The following is an 18,528-nucleotide window of genomic DNA, read 5'->3' on the forward strand; positions in this document are numbered from 1 at the left end:
TTTTGCTATCGGAAAAAATGCATCAAAGAAGTTGGATCAAATTTTGTGTAAAAAGTGGAATTAATGCTCAAAAACACTTGAAAAGTCGACGTGGCATACGGTGAGAGTTAGATCAGATTAGATAAATAGCTGCCCTAGCTTGGGGCCCACTTGGACAAATATTCAAAATTCGGTGTCATACAGTGGAAAGGAGAAAGGACAAGGGAAGGAAGAAGGAGCCTTGGGATTAGAGGAAGGTGATGAGCATGCATTTACGACGACGCCGACGGTGGCTGATTTACGTTCGTAATTAGCCCCAAAAAGCTACTGATGAACTTCACCAAATGTGTGATATTTAAACCCGCTATATCCGTAGACGTAGCGAAAAAATGACATCCCAGATGTTGAAATCATTGCCGGACGAGAGCAGAACAGCTGAGAATAAGGTGTTGAGATGATTACACCTCGTCCTCAAGACAGCTTCTGCAGAACGCACTTGAGGCAATCCCAAGTCTCACCGCATGGGCACCTAACGGGCAATGTCCGGTAGGATACCCACCAATTTCGAGAGCTGGGTCTTTGTTAGCCTTAGGTGTGCGGAGTTAGTACGGTGAGAGTACGCTGAGTCAAAAAAAATGTTTACAAGTGGTGCAAGCTTTTCACAGACGAGAAGATGTGAATGACGACGCTCAACAACAACCAATTAAAATGTTGAGAAAGTGAAGAAAATTGTTATGGGGAATCGTCGAATCACAATTGGAGAACTAACAGAGAATGTCCGCATATCGGTTGACTCATTCCATGCAATCTTTTCGGAAATTTTGGGCATGCAGCGTTTGACAGCGAAGTTCGTTCCAAAATTGCTGAGTTTTTACCAAAAACAACATTGCATGAGCAACGCTCAGGAATTGTTGAATGACGTCAACGATCGATGATGATCCAGATTTGCTTCACAGGGTCATAACTGGTGACGTATCAGGGGTGTATGGTTATGACATCGAAACCAAAGCCCAATCGTCCCAATGGAAGAGTCCATGAGGACTAAGATCAATCAAAGCACGTCAAGTTCGCTCAAATTTCAAGGTTTTGCTCACTGACTTCTTCGTTTACCATGGCGTAGTGCATCAGGAGTTCTTACCACAAGTTCGTATGGTATTAACTTGAAGCTTTGCGTCGTTTGCGTGAAGCAATACGAAAAAACGACCGGAATTGTGGAAAAGTGCATGGCTTTTGCATCATGATACGAGTAATGCACCAGCTCACTCATCCTTGTTTGTGAGAGATTATTTGGCCAAAAACAACACCATTATCATGCCTCAGCCAACGTATTCATCAGATTTGGCCTCCTGCGACTTCTTCCTGTTCCCAAGCTTGAAGAGGCCGATGAAAGTACGGCGTTTTGCGACTACTTTGAGGGAGATAAAATAGAAATTGATGAATGAATAAATATTTTATTGAGAAAAATTAAAATTCACTTTATTTTTTGAACACTCCTCGTAAACCCAAGCTAAAATAATAAGATTGCGCGAGTTCAGCATCCGAGCCAAAATGTGTCTCAGCGATACCGAATATTTTTACAACCAAATTACGTGCATTAGAGGCTTATATTAACATTTTTTTTTGATAAAAATAATTTTGTTTAGAAAACTTTACACCTGGACTCATAGAGTTAACTGGTGTGCACTGTGTGGTCCAAGTACAAGCATATTTTTGAAAATGTGTAAAACTGAATTTCTTACATGTGACTGCCCCAATTGACTTCGCAGAACCGCATGCTGACAATTAACCCGGTTTTCTAAAAACCGATTTGTTGTGAAGTCATAGAAAAGTTGATTGTTAGTTTCTCGCTCTAGCGCCCGACCGACTCAGCCGGTAGTGGTATGCAGGCCAGCCAGATGAGCGCAAAACCTCGATAATGGTTTGAAGAACTGTGTCACCTGGTACGTTATCCCTCACAAATCAGGTGTCGTCCAAGCTCATACCTTCGACTTCAGCTCATAAAAAGTTGATAAGCAAAGCTGTGTAAACGAAATGGCATTTCCAAAAGCATTTCTGGAAAACTGGGCGCATGTTATCCAACACTCGCCAGCCTAATTTGTGATCAATGATTTGCTGCTCTCTGCAAATATATTTATTTAGCGGTAATCAATTGAGGTTTTCCGGATACTTCTTTCTTTGCATAGCTGCAGAGATGAAAATGCGAATTGGGCAAAATTTATTTGGTATGGCAATAAGTTTCCGCCCTCGAAAGCAGCTGTCGCCGCTAATAATATTTTAACTAATTTTATTTATTTATTTTATTCCGCTGATGATTTTGACTACCAGTCGCAGTTGTTGGTGTTAAAATAAAATATACTTCAAAACGACACTTGTACTTGAACCAGCCTGTGTTTATTGTTATTTATAATTTTTTTTCTTTTTTTAAGTCTTATCACAATTCGCACCCGCTCAGCAGCAATAACATCAATCACTAAGCCTTTTCCTATGTACACATTTTTTGATATGTTTCCATTTACCTTTCAGATGACTCCTTAGCTGCACGTCGACGTCGACGTCGTGAACTTGGCATGGTTCGTCAACTTGTACCTTCCGATGACTTAATTCTGCGCGAAATGTTATTGCCACATCAGAAAAAATCGGATAGTGCTGCCAAAAAAACTCCCATCGGCAAATCGTCTGAAAACGAACTGGCCTATCACATGGAAATGGCACGTCGCGGTTGGGACCTAACCAATCCGAGCATCAACAATCGTGCACGCTCCGAAACAGCGACTTCGAAATACGAAAGTAATTCGGGTGAAACAGTGAAAGAGAAGCCAAGTAACGCTCGCCTTGCCCGCCGTAGCGACACCTTACACCTCGGCGAATTACGCAAATTGCGTTCGAATGATGTCAATCGCAAGATGAATGAACGCACGAAGAGTGACTTGGCCGAAATTAAGAAGATTGCCGAACAGGCGAATATCGAAATGGCTATGATGACCTCGGGTATTGTCACAGAATTGGCCGAATTGGTTGTCTCAAGCGTCGATTGTGAGCAGGAGGCTGTTGTTGAGCTGGCTACGCCCGCACGCTATGGCATAGGCAGTCGGTCGCAAGCTTCTCCACCACCAACACCATCGTTTACCGAATTAGAGATGGCAGCCGAAGCAAAGGAGCGTGATCCATCACCAGCTAAACATGCCACATTCATGCAAGAAGAACGTTTCTACTACGATCCGGAAACAAGCGATCAAATATCTAAGTCAGTTTCCAATAACACAATGGCTAGTGGCATACTGCGTCAGCGCATATTGAAGGCGCGTAGCATAGAGCGCGATGCTGCACACGAACCGCCGAAGCTATCGCCCATACTGCGCCGCAAAAGTACAGATGACCCGCCTTGCATAACGGCGCCACCAACAAGTGCTGCCGGCATATATTCGACATCGCAAAATCACATAGTTTCGATACTCAAGAAGAAAGATCACATCGCGGGTGAGTCCAGCTCGGCCTCGAGCAATGCTTCGCCCGTCACATTTTCAGCGAATGTTGTGGACACACCGACCACCAAACAAAAGCGTGCTGGTATATTGAAGAAACGTTCCAGCCTTGACGAGTCGCGTTACTATTCACGTTCGCACTCGCCGGACGAGCGCAGCATACTTATTAAATCGGCGCGACGTAATTCACTAGAGGAGACTGCAGGCTTACAACAACAACAACAACAGCAACAACATGGCATTCTCAAGCAGAGCAGCTATGAAAGCAGCAAAAGCGATGGCTGTCCTTCGGCCACTGAACCACATCCACATAGTATACTGAAGAAAAAAGATTCTACCTCGACACCTTCCGATGGGGGTACACATGCCCCCAAACATGTCTCGATCTCACAAGCTGTGAAAATGGCGGCTGCCGAGCTATGCCGTCAGACAGCCGATGGCCAATGTGCTACTACTGAACATGAAGAAAGCGGCTACACACCCAACAATGAAGAATATGAAATCCGCCCAATACTTAAACTGGAAAGCGCATCCAGCGATGATGTTATGCGTCCACCCAAACCCATATTAAAGAAAAAGTCCTCGGGTGATTCGGACGAATACGAAATACGTCCCATTTTAAAGACTTCACGTAAAAGTAGTCGCGAGGAATTCGATTTGAGCGGTTCACTAAGTGAAGATGGACGACATTATAGCGAGCCACCACCACCACCACCAGTACGTCCCATTTTAAAGACTGACTCGCCATCGAAACGGCGTTCATTGGGCATAGATGAGCTGGAACAGGATGCGAGCAGCGCTGAATATGTCAGCAACTCACCAAGTCTACTTAAACGGCGCACACGCTCGTTGGAACGGCAGGAACCACCTGTGGTGGATTTGGCGGCAGCGTTGAACGCTATCGCCACTTCACAAGCGGCACCGTTGGACTTTGTATCGACGCCAATTACAACTGGTGGCAACATTTCAGTAGCTGAACGCATTAAAAATATGGAAAAGTTCCTAAGCAGCAATGGTGCTTCACCGTCTACACCGGCGGATGTGAACTCTAGTTGGGATTCTCCACTGCTGCATACGGACATAACGCCGAGACTGCTCAAACCGAGCGTTATAAGACGCGATATGTACCGAGATCGCTACAAGACACAGCCAGTAACGAACGATGAGAAAATGCTGTAAGTAGAACTTGGATAGAATTTTAACTTTAAAATTATACAATGATTTTCGGCTCCTATTTAGAACAATTAAATAAATAAATAATCAGGAAGTTAGGTTAGGTTAAAAGGCTGCCCTGGCGAGGCGCCCACTTGGACAAGTCTTCAAAATAATTCGTCCGTTGTGATACCATGCAGGGGAAAGTAGAAAGAAGAATCGAAGGGGCTTTGGGATCAGGAAGTTTGTAATATCCCAAAGCTGTGAGATGTGCCCATAAGAAATTTGATGAAATAATTCCTTACCGTTTGTTTAACTTAAAACTCGTGCCGATTTCCTTATTTACTTATACACAAACTGTATAATTTTTTGGAGATCATAAATTGATTTGTCAAATAAGTGGTCCTTTTTGATAACTCGACTATTTTCAAGGACGAAGTACAACGATTTCGCATGTAATCCTCTGGTTTCATTCGAAGAAGGATTTCTGAAAATATTTACCTTCGACGCTTTACAATATTATAAAGCCGAGTAGTGTTCCAGAACCCAGCCTCTGACTTGAGTAAACTCTTTCTTATTCACCTTTTGGTCATTGGCCGAATGCTAACAGCAGGTTGCATATTTTATTTTATTTCATTTTTCTATATTATAACGAAACCGGTAAAAATATGAGGTTGGGGAATAAGTTCGTAGCGTTTTTCCGAAGACTTTTCTTTAAACAAAAAACAATAATTATATCAATAAGTTAAACAATTATATATATATATATTTTTTTTTTTTTAAGGAGGTTGAAATCAAAATGTCAGAAACATCTCAAAGGTGCCGACACACCAATGGTATGCGGGGCACGTTCCCACTAATACTATAACAATCCTCCACCTCGGCTAGTTCTACCCTGGGACCACAAAAGTATAACTTCTGGATAGAGCCGCGTTTATGTCCGAAGACACAACAGGTACCCGCGTCCAGGTTCCTCTCCTGTAGGCGTATGAAGGCTATACACCGTCGATAGTCTCAATTACTCCCACTATGTTTATGGGTGGTCCAAAGTAAAGGAGGCATCAGAAAGCTTGCAGTAGTGTTTTCTTAATTCACTACCGTCTTGTCTTCTGTATGATACTGTATTGAGTGTTTCACTCAAACGTCTGTGCTTGTTGTCGGTTCGTCAGAGACTGTCCGCCTTCTCTGTTGTTGAAACGCTTTGCGTTCCCAATCAATATGGCGAAGTCGCGTCACTTGCAAACGTTTGTGTTGCCTCCCACTTACCGCTGGTTGCGCACATATCTCGTATGAGGGTGTTGGAGGACGGTTGATGACCTAGGGCTTGCTCCAGTATAGCTCATTCCTCTCTGAAGCGGTTGCAATAAAACATGGCGTGTTTTGCGTTTTCGTCTGTATTCGGGCAGTTTGGACGGAAAGGGCTGTCTGCCAGCTTAAAACGGTGCAGGTATTCCTGAAAACAGCCATGTCCGCTGAGCAACTGTGAAAGGTGATAGTCGGTGTCTCCATGTTTTCTCATTAACCACTCATCAACACGGGGTATGAGTTTGTAGGTCCTACGTCCGCTTTGCGCCTAAACAATTATATATTCGCCGTTGCTGGTGACAACCTCTTCCCAACTCTCGACAAATATGTTGATGCTGTTCCACCAAAAATCGCCTAATCTGGTATCAAAGAAGTTGTTGTTGTGGTTTATAGAGCAGAAAAGATGTTAATCGGTTAGTACAAGGTTCGGAGAATACGGCGGATACTAAAGGACCTCCCATTCGAGCTCTTGGAGTGCGGCTTTGGTGACTTGTGCAACATGGGGTCTGGCGTTGTCGTGAAGGAATACTCCATCGACTGATTTGACCCTGCCGATCAGGCCTTTTCAGTCGAATAGTTCCATTCACATGGCGCAGCTGGGCAATGTAGAGCTCCTTGTTGACCGTGCCATTCTTTTCGAGCATTTCCCAGTGCACCATTCTCTCCCAGTCCCACCAAACACATGTCGTGATCTTCTTTGGATGAAGATCCGGCTTGACTCTTGGTTTTGGCGTATCTCCTGCAGTCACCCACTCCTTTCATTGCTTCATATTGGTGTATAGGCATCATTTCTCATCTCCCGTGACGATTCGGTACGAAAACCCCGAGTTATGGCCGCGTGTTGCTTAATAGCGGGCGAGATGCTGAGAAGCAATTTGAAGACGACTTTCTTTGTTGTTTTCGTTGAACTCGTGAGGCACCCAGGCTCCCACTTTTTCGGTAAATCCCATTGAATGAAGGTGATTGAGAATCGTTAAATCGTTTTGATCGCAGTTCATTTTTTCCGCCAATTCACGACTGGTTTGGCGCCCGTTCTCCTTCAATGTGATTTGAGACGTTCTTCATCGAATTCAGAAAGCCTTCCGCTGCGTGACGTGTCACTGATGTCAAAGTCGCCATTTTTGAACTTTGCAAACCATTTCCGTGCTGCAGTCTCGCCTATGACATCTTCTCCATACACGTCGCAAATGTCCCGGTCTGCTTCGGCAGCTGTTTGACCTCGATGAAAAGCAAAGAAGAGCAAGTGACGAAAATGTTGATTTTTGCCTCCTGGTTGGATACTCCATTTCTAAAACTCAAAACTAATAAAAAATCAAATAACTCGCAAATAAAATTGGCATAGTTGTGTAGAGCAGAAAGGATTCTATCGAATGAATACTTACCCTTTGCCAAACAGCAAACAAATCGTTGTAAAATAAAAGAAAATAAAAAAACGCTACGAACTTATTCCCCAAGCAAATATATTTTAATGAAATCGGTAGGAAAATAGATTTAAGATGCATTTATTTAATTTTTAATGTAGTTTCGGAAAATCCGGCCTCATACTTAAATGAATACACCAAGGAAATATGTGCTATGAAAAATTGGCATATTTCCAGCACTTTGTGTGTGTTTTTTACCAATATTTTCCATGTTTGCTCTCTCGTGCGCTCTCTTGGTGTATTTCTGAAAAACTTGCAGACGTACGAGTAAGTAGGCAGTAAAAATGAGTGTCTGATTTATTTATAAATACACATCTGTACATGGCGAAATTTTCACAGCTACGAATATTGCACAGCTGTCAAGGCAACGAATTTCAATTAAATACACTGTAAATTATTTCTCTATCAGTATGTATATAAATGTATGTGCGTGTGTCTTGGATTTTACAAAGTGTTCCGTACTTCAATTGCGAACAGCAGCAAGATCACATCCGCCATATTTTCTGTTACGTTTCATGCATTTTATGAATTTTCTGATTCCGCTACGATAGGTGAAGTTCGCAAAGGAGAATCCTTTATGAGCTTAAAGCTCCAATAAGATTGTGAGGTACCATAGGTTAATCTGTTCATGGATGGCGCATGACCGAATATAAAGTAGAGAGGTAGGCTTGGACATGAGATAGATTTGAAAAAAATGTCCTACAAAATGACTAACGGGCATTTGTTAGTGGTGAAATCAGTTTAGTCAGAAACTCTTCTTCTTCTTTATTTGCAATTCGTTACCGAATGTAAGCGATCATGTATAAAATATAATGTAACTATAAAATTCAATGCATTGAAAATGAAATGAATACTATAAAGCTTAACAAATATGCTCACAAAAATAAAAAAATTTGTATACATTTTTTAATATTTGAAAAAGCGTCTCCGATATTTTGGACTCCGATCCATTGACGTATATTTCGCAAGTTGCAGAAGATTATACTTATGATTTCGGCATATATAACCCAGGTAGGCTGTTTTTCTGCGTTTAATGCAGCGTAGAAGCTCTCTTTCGCTATTTACTCTTCGAAGCACTTCAGAGTTTGAGACACGGTCGGTCCACGGAATTTTAAGTATTCTTCGTAGTATCCACATTTCGAATGCTTCTATGCGATTCATATCAGAAACTTTCATCGTCCAAGTTTCCATGTCATACAACAAAACGTATTTTTAAGTTTAAATTAAAATTATGGTTTTTTAGAATGCTGCTGTATTTATAAAACGCAGCTCTAGCCATTTCTATGCGGCATTTAATTTCCATTGAATCATCACATGTATTATTAATATTATATATCGGCCAAGGTACTTAAATTCATTAACCCGTTCAATCGGCATGTTATTACTTGTCAGTGTGAGATTATTGTAGGCATTCTTACGACTGATTGACATACATTTTGTCTTATTTACATTGATTTTCAAACCATATAATAGGACTATGAATAAGTTCGTGCGGTTTTTTTCGAAATTTGAAACTTTATTGACGTAAAATGGTTACAAATTTAATATTCAAAATATTGTCCATCGCTTACTACTACTTTTTCCCATCTTTCTGGCAATTCACGGATTCCCTTTGTGAAAAATTCGGTCGGTTTTGCCGCAATCCACGAATCGATCCATTTTTTGACTTCATCGTAATTACGGAAGTGCTGGTCAGCCAGGCCATGTTGCATCGATCGGAAGAGATAGTAATCGGATGGCGCAAGGTCTGGACTATACGGCGGGTGGGGTAGGACATCCCATTTGAGCGTTTCTAAGTATGTTTTGACCACTTGTGCAACATGTGGCCGAGCATTGTCATGTTGCAAAATAACTTTGTCGTGTCTATCGGCGTATTGCGGCCGTTTTTCTCGCAGTGCTCGGCTCAAACGCATCAATTGTCGTCGGTAGACATCCCCCGTAATCGTTTCATTCGGTTTCAGTAGCTCATAATACACAACACCCAGCTGGTCCCACCAGATACACAGCATAACCTTCAGGCCATGAATATTCTGCGCCGACGTCGATGTTGAAGCATGGCCAGGGTATCCATACGTTGCCCGACGTTTTGGATTGTCGTAATGGACCCACTTTTCATCGCCAGTCACAATTCGATGCAAAAAACCCTTTCTTTTGTGCCGTTGAAGCAGTTGTTCGCATGCCATAAAACGGCGTTCAACGTCTCTTGGCTTCAATTCATACGGCACCCAATGGCCTACCTTTCGGATCATTCCCATGGCTTTTAAACGTTTGGAAATGGTTGATTGATCAACTCCCAAAGTTTTTGCAACCTCTTCTTGCGTTTGAGCCGGATCTTGATCGAGCAATTCCTCCAATTCGGTATCCATGAACTTTGGCGGCGCACCCTCGCGTTCTTCGTCTTCCAAGCCAAAATCACCACTTTTAAAGCGTGCAAACCACTTCTGGCACGTTCGCTCAGATAGAGCATGCTCACCATAAACTTCCACCAAGATACGATGACTTTCGGCTGCTTTTTTCTTCATATTAAAATAATGAAGAAGAATTCCCCGCAAAAACACATTATTTGGCACGAAATTCGACATTTTCAAGTGTGGTAAAAATATTGTTGTTTACGCTTCAAATAAAAAACTTATACTGACGTTTGTGCCTTACGACAGTAGCTCTCCAATGAATGTTTGGAAATGTGGATCGATGGAATAATAATCAAGTTACGCCATCTGTTGTAAAACCGCACGAACTTATAAATAGACCTATTATTTTGTGACAAGACAAAGGTCACACTATCGACCAATCGTTGGAGTCCCTCCATGCTGTCCGATATTAAAGTTGTGTCATCAGCGTATCTTATGTTGTTTATATTTATATACGCCATTAACTTTAATACCGTCTTCAGTGTTTTCTAAGGTTTCTTGGAAAATTTCTTCTGAATAGATGTTAAATAGAAGTGGAGAAATAATACATCCTTGCCGTACTCCTTTGGAAATGGGTACATCATTCGTTTTTTCACTGTCAATAACGATGTGTGCAGTTTGATTCCAATATAAGTTTTGTACCACTTGTATGTCCTTTTCTTTAAGATGTAATGCCCTCAAAATGTTGAAGAGCTTTTCATGCTGCACATTATCAAATGCCTTTTCGTAATCAATAAAACATAAGAAAACGTCTTTTTGAACGTCCATGCAATTTTCTACTAGCAAATGAACACAAAATAATGCTTCGCTTGTACTATTTGAAATCACTTTCAGAAATATTTTTAATGAATGACTTATAAGTCTATATTCCTTGCAGTGTTTTGCGAGATTCCTTTTTGGAAGAGTAATAAATGTTGATTTAAGCCAGTCTTGCGGGTAGTTACCAGTATCATAGACATGATTGAAGAGTTGCACCAGAAGTTGAATATTGTCACCATCGATTAGTTTTAAGATTTCAACCGGCACTTCATCTGGTCCTGCCGCTTTTCTTTCTTTCATGCTGTCGAGCGCAGCCACTACTTCATCTCTACTTATCGGTGTTTCGCATACTGTTTGTGGCAGTGGTATCTCGTTTGGTCTGCTGCTGTCACTAAAGGCAGCGGATATATATCTTACCCAAATCCTCTTTTTACATTTGTGTCAAATACTTCTTCAGAAACTCTAGGCGCATCTAAATCTGAACCCAAAATATCTAAATTTTTGTGAAACAACCGAAAATTTCGAAAATGTATCATTATATTTTGCTACACTTCTGATGAAATTAGTCATCTTTTCCATGAGATTTGATGATGTGTGAGCGGTCACACGGAAATTATTTAATCTTTTCGCTGCAAACTGCATTGGGCCCGTCTTTTTTGCGTTCAAAGCAGCAATTGATTTATTTTAGAACCGCCTGTATGCAAATTGAGATCATTATTTTCCTATTTTGCAATTCAAGATTCCTTTTCAAAGTAGAGATTAGGACTCCTAGATCTTTCTGCTTTTCCCGGTACTCAGAGCAGGTTTATTGTAAAGTACTGTGATAGTCCTGTCAAAACGTCGATACATTCTTTTATTGTCTTCGAGTTAATATCAGGTGAATGTAATGATTTTAGGGCCGATTGATTATATGAATACATATTTATTTCTCTTGTGGTGAGAGCACTTTTCTTTAAGACCAAGCCAAGGGAAAGCCTTTCCCTGATAGCCAGAATTTCAGCTTGAAAAACACTACAATGATCCGGTAGCCGGAAAGAATTGCTGGTACTCATTTCCTCCGAGTGAAAGTCTCTGCTTACATGTACATTGAGCTCGAAACCATGAGTATAGATACTGACTCCACATCTATTGTCCATCACCCCATTTTCCCTTCTCTCGTTGGGAAAGTTGTAGTACAAAGTCTGCTATTTGGCGTAAGATGGGCTATACGTCTAGTATCTCTGACTCTTCCTATTAGTGGCTATGTAAGAAGATTATCTCAACCTGAGTGATAATTTCGCCGCCAGTTGTTCGCTGTAGGCCTCATCCATCGCTGCCATGGGCGTAGTCTTTAGTGCCCTGCCCCGTTTATGCAGAGACTAGCACCCCTTTGAATACTTTCTAAACGTTTTACCATAGTTTTTTCGCAAGTGTTGGCCACTAAACAACGACACCGTCATGACAGGATGATTGGATTGATTTACAAAATAAGAAATAAAATGGATTTTCAAAGAAAAACTGGCTTAGTTAAAAAAAAAAATTGAAGACTGTGCTTCAGTTGCAAATGTATGCAAAATAAAGTAAAAAATTAAGTATCGCTTTGCAACCTAATACTTCGCTTAGTAAGCTCCACACCATTGGTAAACAAAGAAAAATATGAGCACATCACTTTCAAATGACCTAAAAAATGTTACCAATTCGCAAACTATTTCATTTACATATTAGTCAATCCCATTTAAATACACGCAAATATACGCATTTGTTATTTTTACTTGCACACACCAAAGTTTGCTTTTCTAAACCTTCGTATTTCACAAGCGCAAATACGCGTATATAATTAACTATTTTACATAAATACATTGGCAACTCTACAAAGACGAAATATGACAAATAATCATAAACAATAATAAATTTTAAAGTTATTTATTCAGAAAGAGGAGAAATGAACTCGTCTATTGTTGCGAACAGAAATTAAAATAAAAGGTAGGTCATTAGGCTGTTTACGTTTTAAATTCTATGCTAACATTTTTGAGTGATTTATGTCGGCCGCGATATCCGACTGGGTTCGTACGTAACTACCATTCGAGAGTACGTGCGCTCAAATCTCCGTGCATTAAACACTAAAGTGATAGACATTTTTTTTCTAATAGCGGTGGCCCCTCGGTAGCCAATGGCAAACTTCCGAATTCATTTCTGCCATTAACAAAAGCTCCTCATAAAAACCATTTGCCGTTCGGAGTCCGCTTAAAACTGTAGGTCCCTCCATTTGTGGAACAGCAACAAGACACACACCACAAATAGGAGGAGAAGCTCGACCAAACACCTAACATAAGTGTTTTATGTTTTTAAGTTTTTTATGGATCATTACCAATATATATTTTGATTTGTCGTGTGAATTGAACGTAAATATAATACATGCCAGAGAACTTTGATTTAATAGAGAAGCTTCAGTTCCGACTAGTACCTCCATTTTAATAGGAAGTTCTTGTAGATATGTGCATGACACATCTTGTGAGACAATGCACAGAATGCAGAGGCTTGTCGAACATTAACTGGCTACCAGCGAATATGATGACATTAGCTAATTTGCTAATGTAACCGGGGTCACGAAGCGGCTTGTGAGATTATGTTGGTGTTACTTCGTTGATGTCTGAACAACGACTGATTGGACGAGTGTGTGCGTAAATGAGCTGGCAGAATTCTGCAGCCGAATCCCCGATGACGTGGCAGTTGAAGTCACGCTCGCAAGAAGAAGCTTTTTGTTGGCCCAACACCATTTTACGGCTTTAACAAAAATAATATATGGTAAAACAGGAAACCAAAAAATGGATCCAAACTAAAATCAGTGAACTCTGGAACGGCACAAGCGGCCTTAATCACTCCAAAAAGTTTTTGAACTTCAATGCCAGCATACCAAAATCTGCTCTAACTCTAGATAAAATGGGCCTCAGATTACTCTGTGGAGCATTTACAGGTCATTTTGCCTATAATAAACACTTTAACACAATAGGAGGATGAAGAGGAGTCTGTGGAACACTTAATCATCAACTATGAGGCATTAGGCCACAGAAGACACAGAATCCTGGGCTCGTACCTACTAGAGGAGGAATACCTACAATTGCTCCCTCCTAAGGAGCTGGTTCGAGTCCCCGGTATACTAAATAATTATAATTAAATAATAAGGGGCGCACAATAGATCATTCTAGTCTCAGTGCATAAAGGCTTAGCCTAACCCGTACAACCATTACCGTTACCGTTACCATCGTGTGAGGTACCTGATGCCCGATACATGTTGAGTATGTCGGTGTCGATTCTGGATTGGTAGGAGTTTAACCTGTTATAATAACCTAAACGTAGTTGTGCCAAAGTAACGCGGCTCTCAAGAGGCAGTTCTGACATGCTTCATCTTCGCGGCCGTGTTTTGTTAGCACTTGACATTTGTCAACTTCATGCATTCCTGAAGTTTCTCTATGAAATGCGTTCTCCGGTGTAAGTTTTCGATGTTTTGAGACATACACCAAGCGCAAAGTGATCCATTTCGTACAAAGAAGGTGTTATACTGGACTTTGTGCCACTTTTTTTTTTTTTGCTGCCACTAATTGTGAGTGTGAAAATGACACCTGAAGATTTAAAAAGAAACCAGTCGCTGGCCTACCCTATGTCACCACATACATACACACATACATAGGTGTGCAGTAGGTATGCCCCCAAGCGGATATAAAAATTCATTATCTCTGGTGTGCGCTATTAGTACAAAAACAAAATTGAAAAATATAACACATAACTTTGTTTGATAATTTTCAAATGCGCTACCCCACTTCCACAATTCTATCGTTTCCAATAAAACCACTAATAGCGAGTTGCCGAATGGTGGTTTATTGAATTTTTGTTAACAATGCCCGACAGACTGGCTAACCTACTCAATCTGGCTTATAATCTGGCCTCTGCCAGCTCGCTGCCTTTTGCTGGCCCGCTGCCAGCCGCGATCACTCGTATGTAGCGCAGATGTCAATCCAGCCTATTGATATCCAGTGAATTGTGGGCTTTTGTGTTGACTGGCGGTAACTGGCAAAAGAATGCACGAGTGTGCCAACGACGGCTCTTTGTTATTTGTATCTCTGGTGACAGACGGATGCTAATAAATAAAGATAATACGCAATGGTTTTTTGTTGTTTCTATTATATTATATGTTGACTATTTTAGTCTGATTGTATTATGATTTTATAACTTATGGACAAATATGGGTGTATAGTCAATCAAACGTAGCGTAAAGTTTTAAGGCCAATAGGAAAAGTCGAAAAACTTATGTCAAAATATTTGTGATGAAAGAAAAGTGGCATCAGCTAATGTTAGCTAACTGGCGCAGCAGTCTCTTGACTCATATCCAAGCATAGATCACACACAAAAAAATTATAAGGCCAACTAAATTTCTTATATTTTTAGGGCTAATAATTTACATATTTAATAATTAAACCTTTAATGCTAAATGTCTTAAAAATAATAATAATAAAAGTAATATAAGCACACATTTCTCTAAACTTAAATTTATTATTAAGAAAAGTTAAATCTATAGAACAAAAATGGAAAGGGTGGTTAAGTTTCAAGGGCCGGTGTTCATTTTGAATAAAATACAATTTTTTTAGGAAGTTATTGTCATTTCTCTTTATTATGATAATATTGGTATGGCTCAATTACGCACGGAACAAAATATCGGCCAAATGGCCGCCGCGGCTTCGGCGGCACACGTCCAAAGACCACCAAATGCAAATAGTTCATTATCTAAAGGGTGGTTAAGTTTTAAGGGCCGGTGTTGATTTTGAATAAAATTCAATTTTTTTAGGAAATTATTGTCATTTCTCTTTATTATGATAATATTGCTATGACTCAATTACGTATGAAACAAAATATCGGCCAAATGGCTACCGCGGCCTCGGCGGCACACCTCCATCCGGTGGTCCAAATTTTCGATGACGCTGAGGCATAATTGAGGTTCTATGCCGTTAATGTGCCGAACTATCTCATCCTTTAGCTTTTGAATTGTTGCTCGATTATCGACGTACACCTTTTCTTTCAAATAACCCCAAAGAAAGAAGTCCAACGGTGTCGTTGTGTGGTGTGGTTCACATTCAACATCGGCCCTTGGAATTTAATCACCCCCTATAAGACCAATGTTTTTATATTTAAAATACACGCATCGAATTCTTGTCGTTCGTTTATAATTTGGAGTGAAGTAATTTGTGTAGAATCATCCTTTGGTTATAACTTGCTGAAGTTGTTTGAGCAACGATTTGATTCTCGTTCCTTAAGTGATTTTGGCCGAGTTTAACAAAGCGCGCCAGTCGTTTCTTTCTCGTGCTAACCGGCGCCAGTTGGACACACCAAGTGAAGCCAAGTCCTTCTCCACCTGATCTTTCCTCTGCTACCACCAGCTGGTACCGCATCGAATATTTTCAGAGCCGGAGCGTTTGTATCCATTCGGACGACATGACCCAGCCAACGTAGCCGCTGGATCTTTATTCGCTGCGCTATGTCTATGGCGGACGCCGTAGCCGAATGGGTTGGTGTGCGACTACCATTCTCAATTCGCAGAAAACGTAGGTTCGAATCTCGGTGAAACACCAAAATTAATAAAAAGCTTTTTCTAATAGCGGTTGCCCCTCGGCATGCAATGGCAAATCTCCGAGTGTATTTCTACCATGAAAAAGCACCTCATAAAAAATAGCTACCGTCCGGAGTCGGAGTTGAAACTGTAGGTCCCTCCATATGTGGAACAACATCAAGACGCACGCCATAAATAGGAGCTCATACAGCTCATTGTTCCATCGCCTGCGATACTCGCCGTCGCCAACGTGCAAAGGTCCAAAAATCTTGCGCAGACACTTTCTCTCAAATACTCCAAGACACGCCTCATCGGATGTTGTTATCGTCCAAGCTTCTGTGCCATACGTTAGGATGGGCATGATGAGAGCCTTATAGAGTATTCGTTTTGTTTGTCGAGAGTGAACTTTACTACTCAATTGCCTACTTAGTCCAACGTAGCACTTTTTAGAAGTGAGAGATTCTTTGTTGGATTTCACGGCTCGCATTGTTATCGGTGTTAATGCTGGTTCCGAAATAAACGAAGTCTTTAACAACCTCGAAATCATAACTGTCAACTGTGGCGTGGGTGCCGATAGGCGAGTGCGCCAACTGTTTGTTTGATGACAGGAGGTACCTCGTTTTTCCTCGTCCCAGATCGACTAAGTTCTGCGGCTCGTACGATCCTCTCCAACATCAGCTTAAAGAAGTCGCATGACAGCAAGTCACCTGAAATCTCAGTCTGAAACCTCATTTGGCATCAAGCGACTCGGATAGGTCCTTCTCAATTCTGCGGTGTTGCTGGTATTGAGCGGCGTCATCTTGCATAGCCGTATTACTTTTGCGGGGATACCGAATTCAGACATCGCGGCATACAGATAACTCCTTTTCGTACTGTCGAATGCAGCTTTGAAGTCGACGAAAAGATGGTGTGTGTCGATTCTCCTTTAATGGCAGGCATGATTTCGTCCGGCCATATTTTGCATAGAAGCTGATGCATGCACCTTACCAGCTCCTCACCGCCATACTTGAATAGGTCAGCCGGCAGTCCGTCGGCTCGCGCGGCTTTGTTCTTTAGCCGCGTTATCGCTATTCTCATCTCGTCATGGTCGGGTAGGGGAACGCCACACCTGTCGTCAAAAATTGGGGCATCGGGATCTTCACATTCTCTGTGACATGCGCAGCTATCACGATTTAACAGATTCGAGAAGTGTTCACTCCATAACTTAAGAATGCTCTGGATGTCAGTCACCAGATCGCCGTCTTTGTTCTAACAGGAAAGCGCCCCGGTCTTAAAACCTTCTGTAAGCCGCCGAACTTTCTGGTAGAATTTTCGGACGTTATACCTATTGGCTCACGCATTTCGGCCTCTCGTTTTTTCTTTCGGATAATACGTCTCTCTTCCTTTTTTACCTCCCGATAGCGATCCCACATTGCTCGCGTTGCGCCCAATCGCAGCGTAGCTCTATAGGCAGCATCTTTTCTTTCTGTGGCAGCATGACAATTCTCGTTGTACCTACTGTTTTTTCGGGCTCGCTGGAATCCGATTTCTTTTTCGGCGGCGTAACATAGAGAACGAGAAATGTTGCTTCGTTGCTCATTCATGCCGGATTATTGGGCAATACTCTCTGAGAGCAGAAGTGAGAATCGAGTGGCGAATTTTCTCGCTGTCTCTCTGTTGTGGTTGCAGCTTTTCGATGTCGAACATTCTTTGCGCAGATAGATGCACGTTTTTTGCTGCACAGAGGCGTGTGCGGAGTTTGGCTGCAACGAGGTAATGATTCGAGTCGATGTTGGGCCCCGTATCGTACGTACATTTAAAGCACTAGAAGCGTGCCTTCCATCTATCACATTGTGATCGACCTGGTTTCGCGCTTTTCGACCCGGAGATAGCCACGTAGCTTGGTGTATCTTTTTTTGCTGGAATACTTACAAGTATATATTTTAAGTAATAAATGAACTTTGTGTATACACAGACCAAGTGTGCTATTTATGTGCACATGGCTGTATGTATTTATATGCATTGCCCTCTTTTCATGCTTTCATTCCCCCGTTTTCCAAAAGCACCATTTCACCCGCTCAACCAAAGCGAATTCGAACTTATATCCCCCTACAAATACACTCTTAGTATGTACGTTTGTATGAAAAGGTGAATGTATTTATTTAAAATTATTTCTACTCGCATTTATTATTACCATCACTACTGTGACTGCTGGTAAGCAGCTTATTTGTTACCTAATTGCATAACTCACTGACTAGTTGACTGTCTGTCTGGTCTGCCTAATTACCACACACTGTCCACCGCAATTTCCCTTCTCGCTGGCCTGTAACTTGGCGCACATTTGACTGTTGCTCTTCGTACTTTCATCCAAACTATGCCTCTGTGTCATGCTTCTGTGTCAAATTAGCAGCAGCAAAAAAAGACGAAACACAGAGCAAGAAGAAAAAAAAAAAAAAAAAACA

General features: G+C 41.3%; 1 protein-coding gene across 5 annotated transcripts in view; it reads left to right on the plus strand.

Moving 5' to 3' along the window:
• LOC128862571 (pneumococcal serine-rich repeat protein-like) overlaps nt 1-18,528 on the plus strand; it is a 160,382-nt gene that overhangs the window by 96,544 nt on the left and 45,310 nt on the right. For all 5 annotated transcript variants that reach the window (XM_054101281.1, XM_054101279.1, XM_054101280.1 and 2 more), the window contains one exon: nt 2,503-4,636. In XM_054101281.1, coding sequence (XP_053957256.1) covers nt 2,503-4,636 — 2,134 coding nt within the window. The remainder of the gene's footprint in view (nt 1-2,502; nt 4,637-18,528) is intronic.

Source organism: Anastrepha ludens, chromosome 4 (genome assembly GCF_028408465.1).
Source record: "Anastrepha ludens isolate Willacy chromosome 4, idAnaLude1.1, whole genome shotgun sequence".
In the NCBI taxonomy this organism is placed as follows: domain Eukaryota; kingdom Metazoa; phylum Arthropoda; class Insecta; order Diptera; family Tephritidae; genus Anastrepha; species Anastrepha ludens.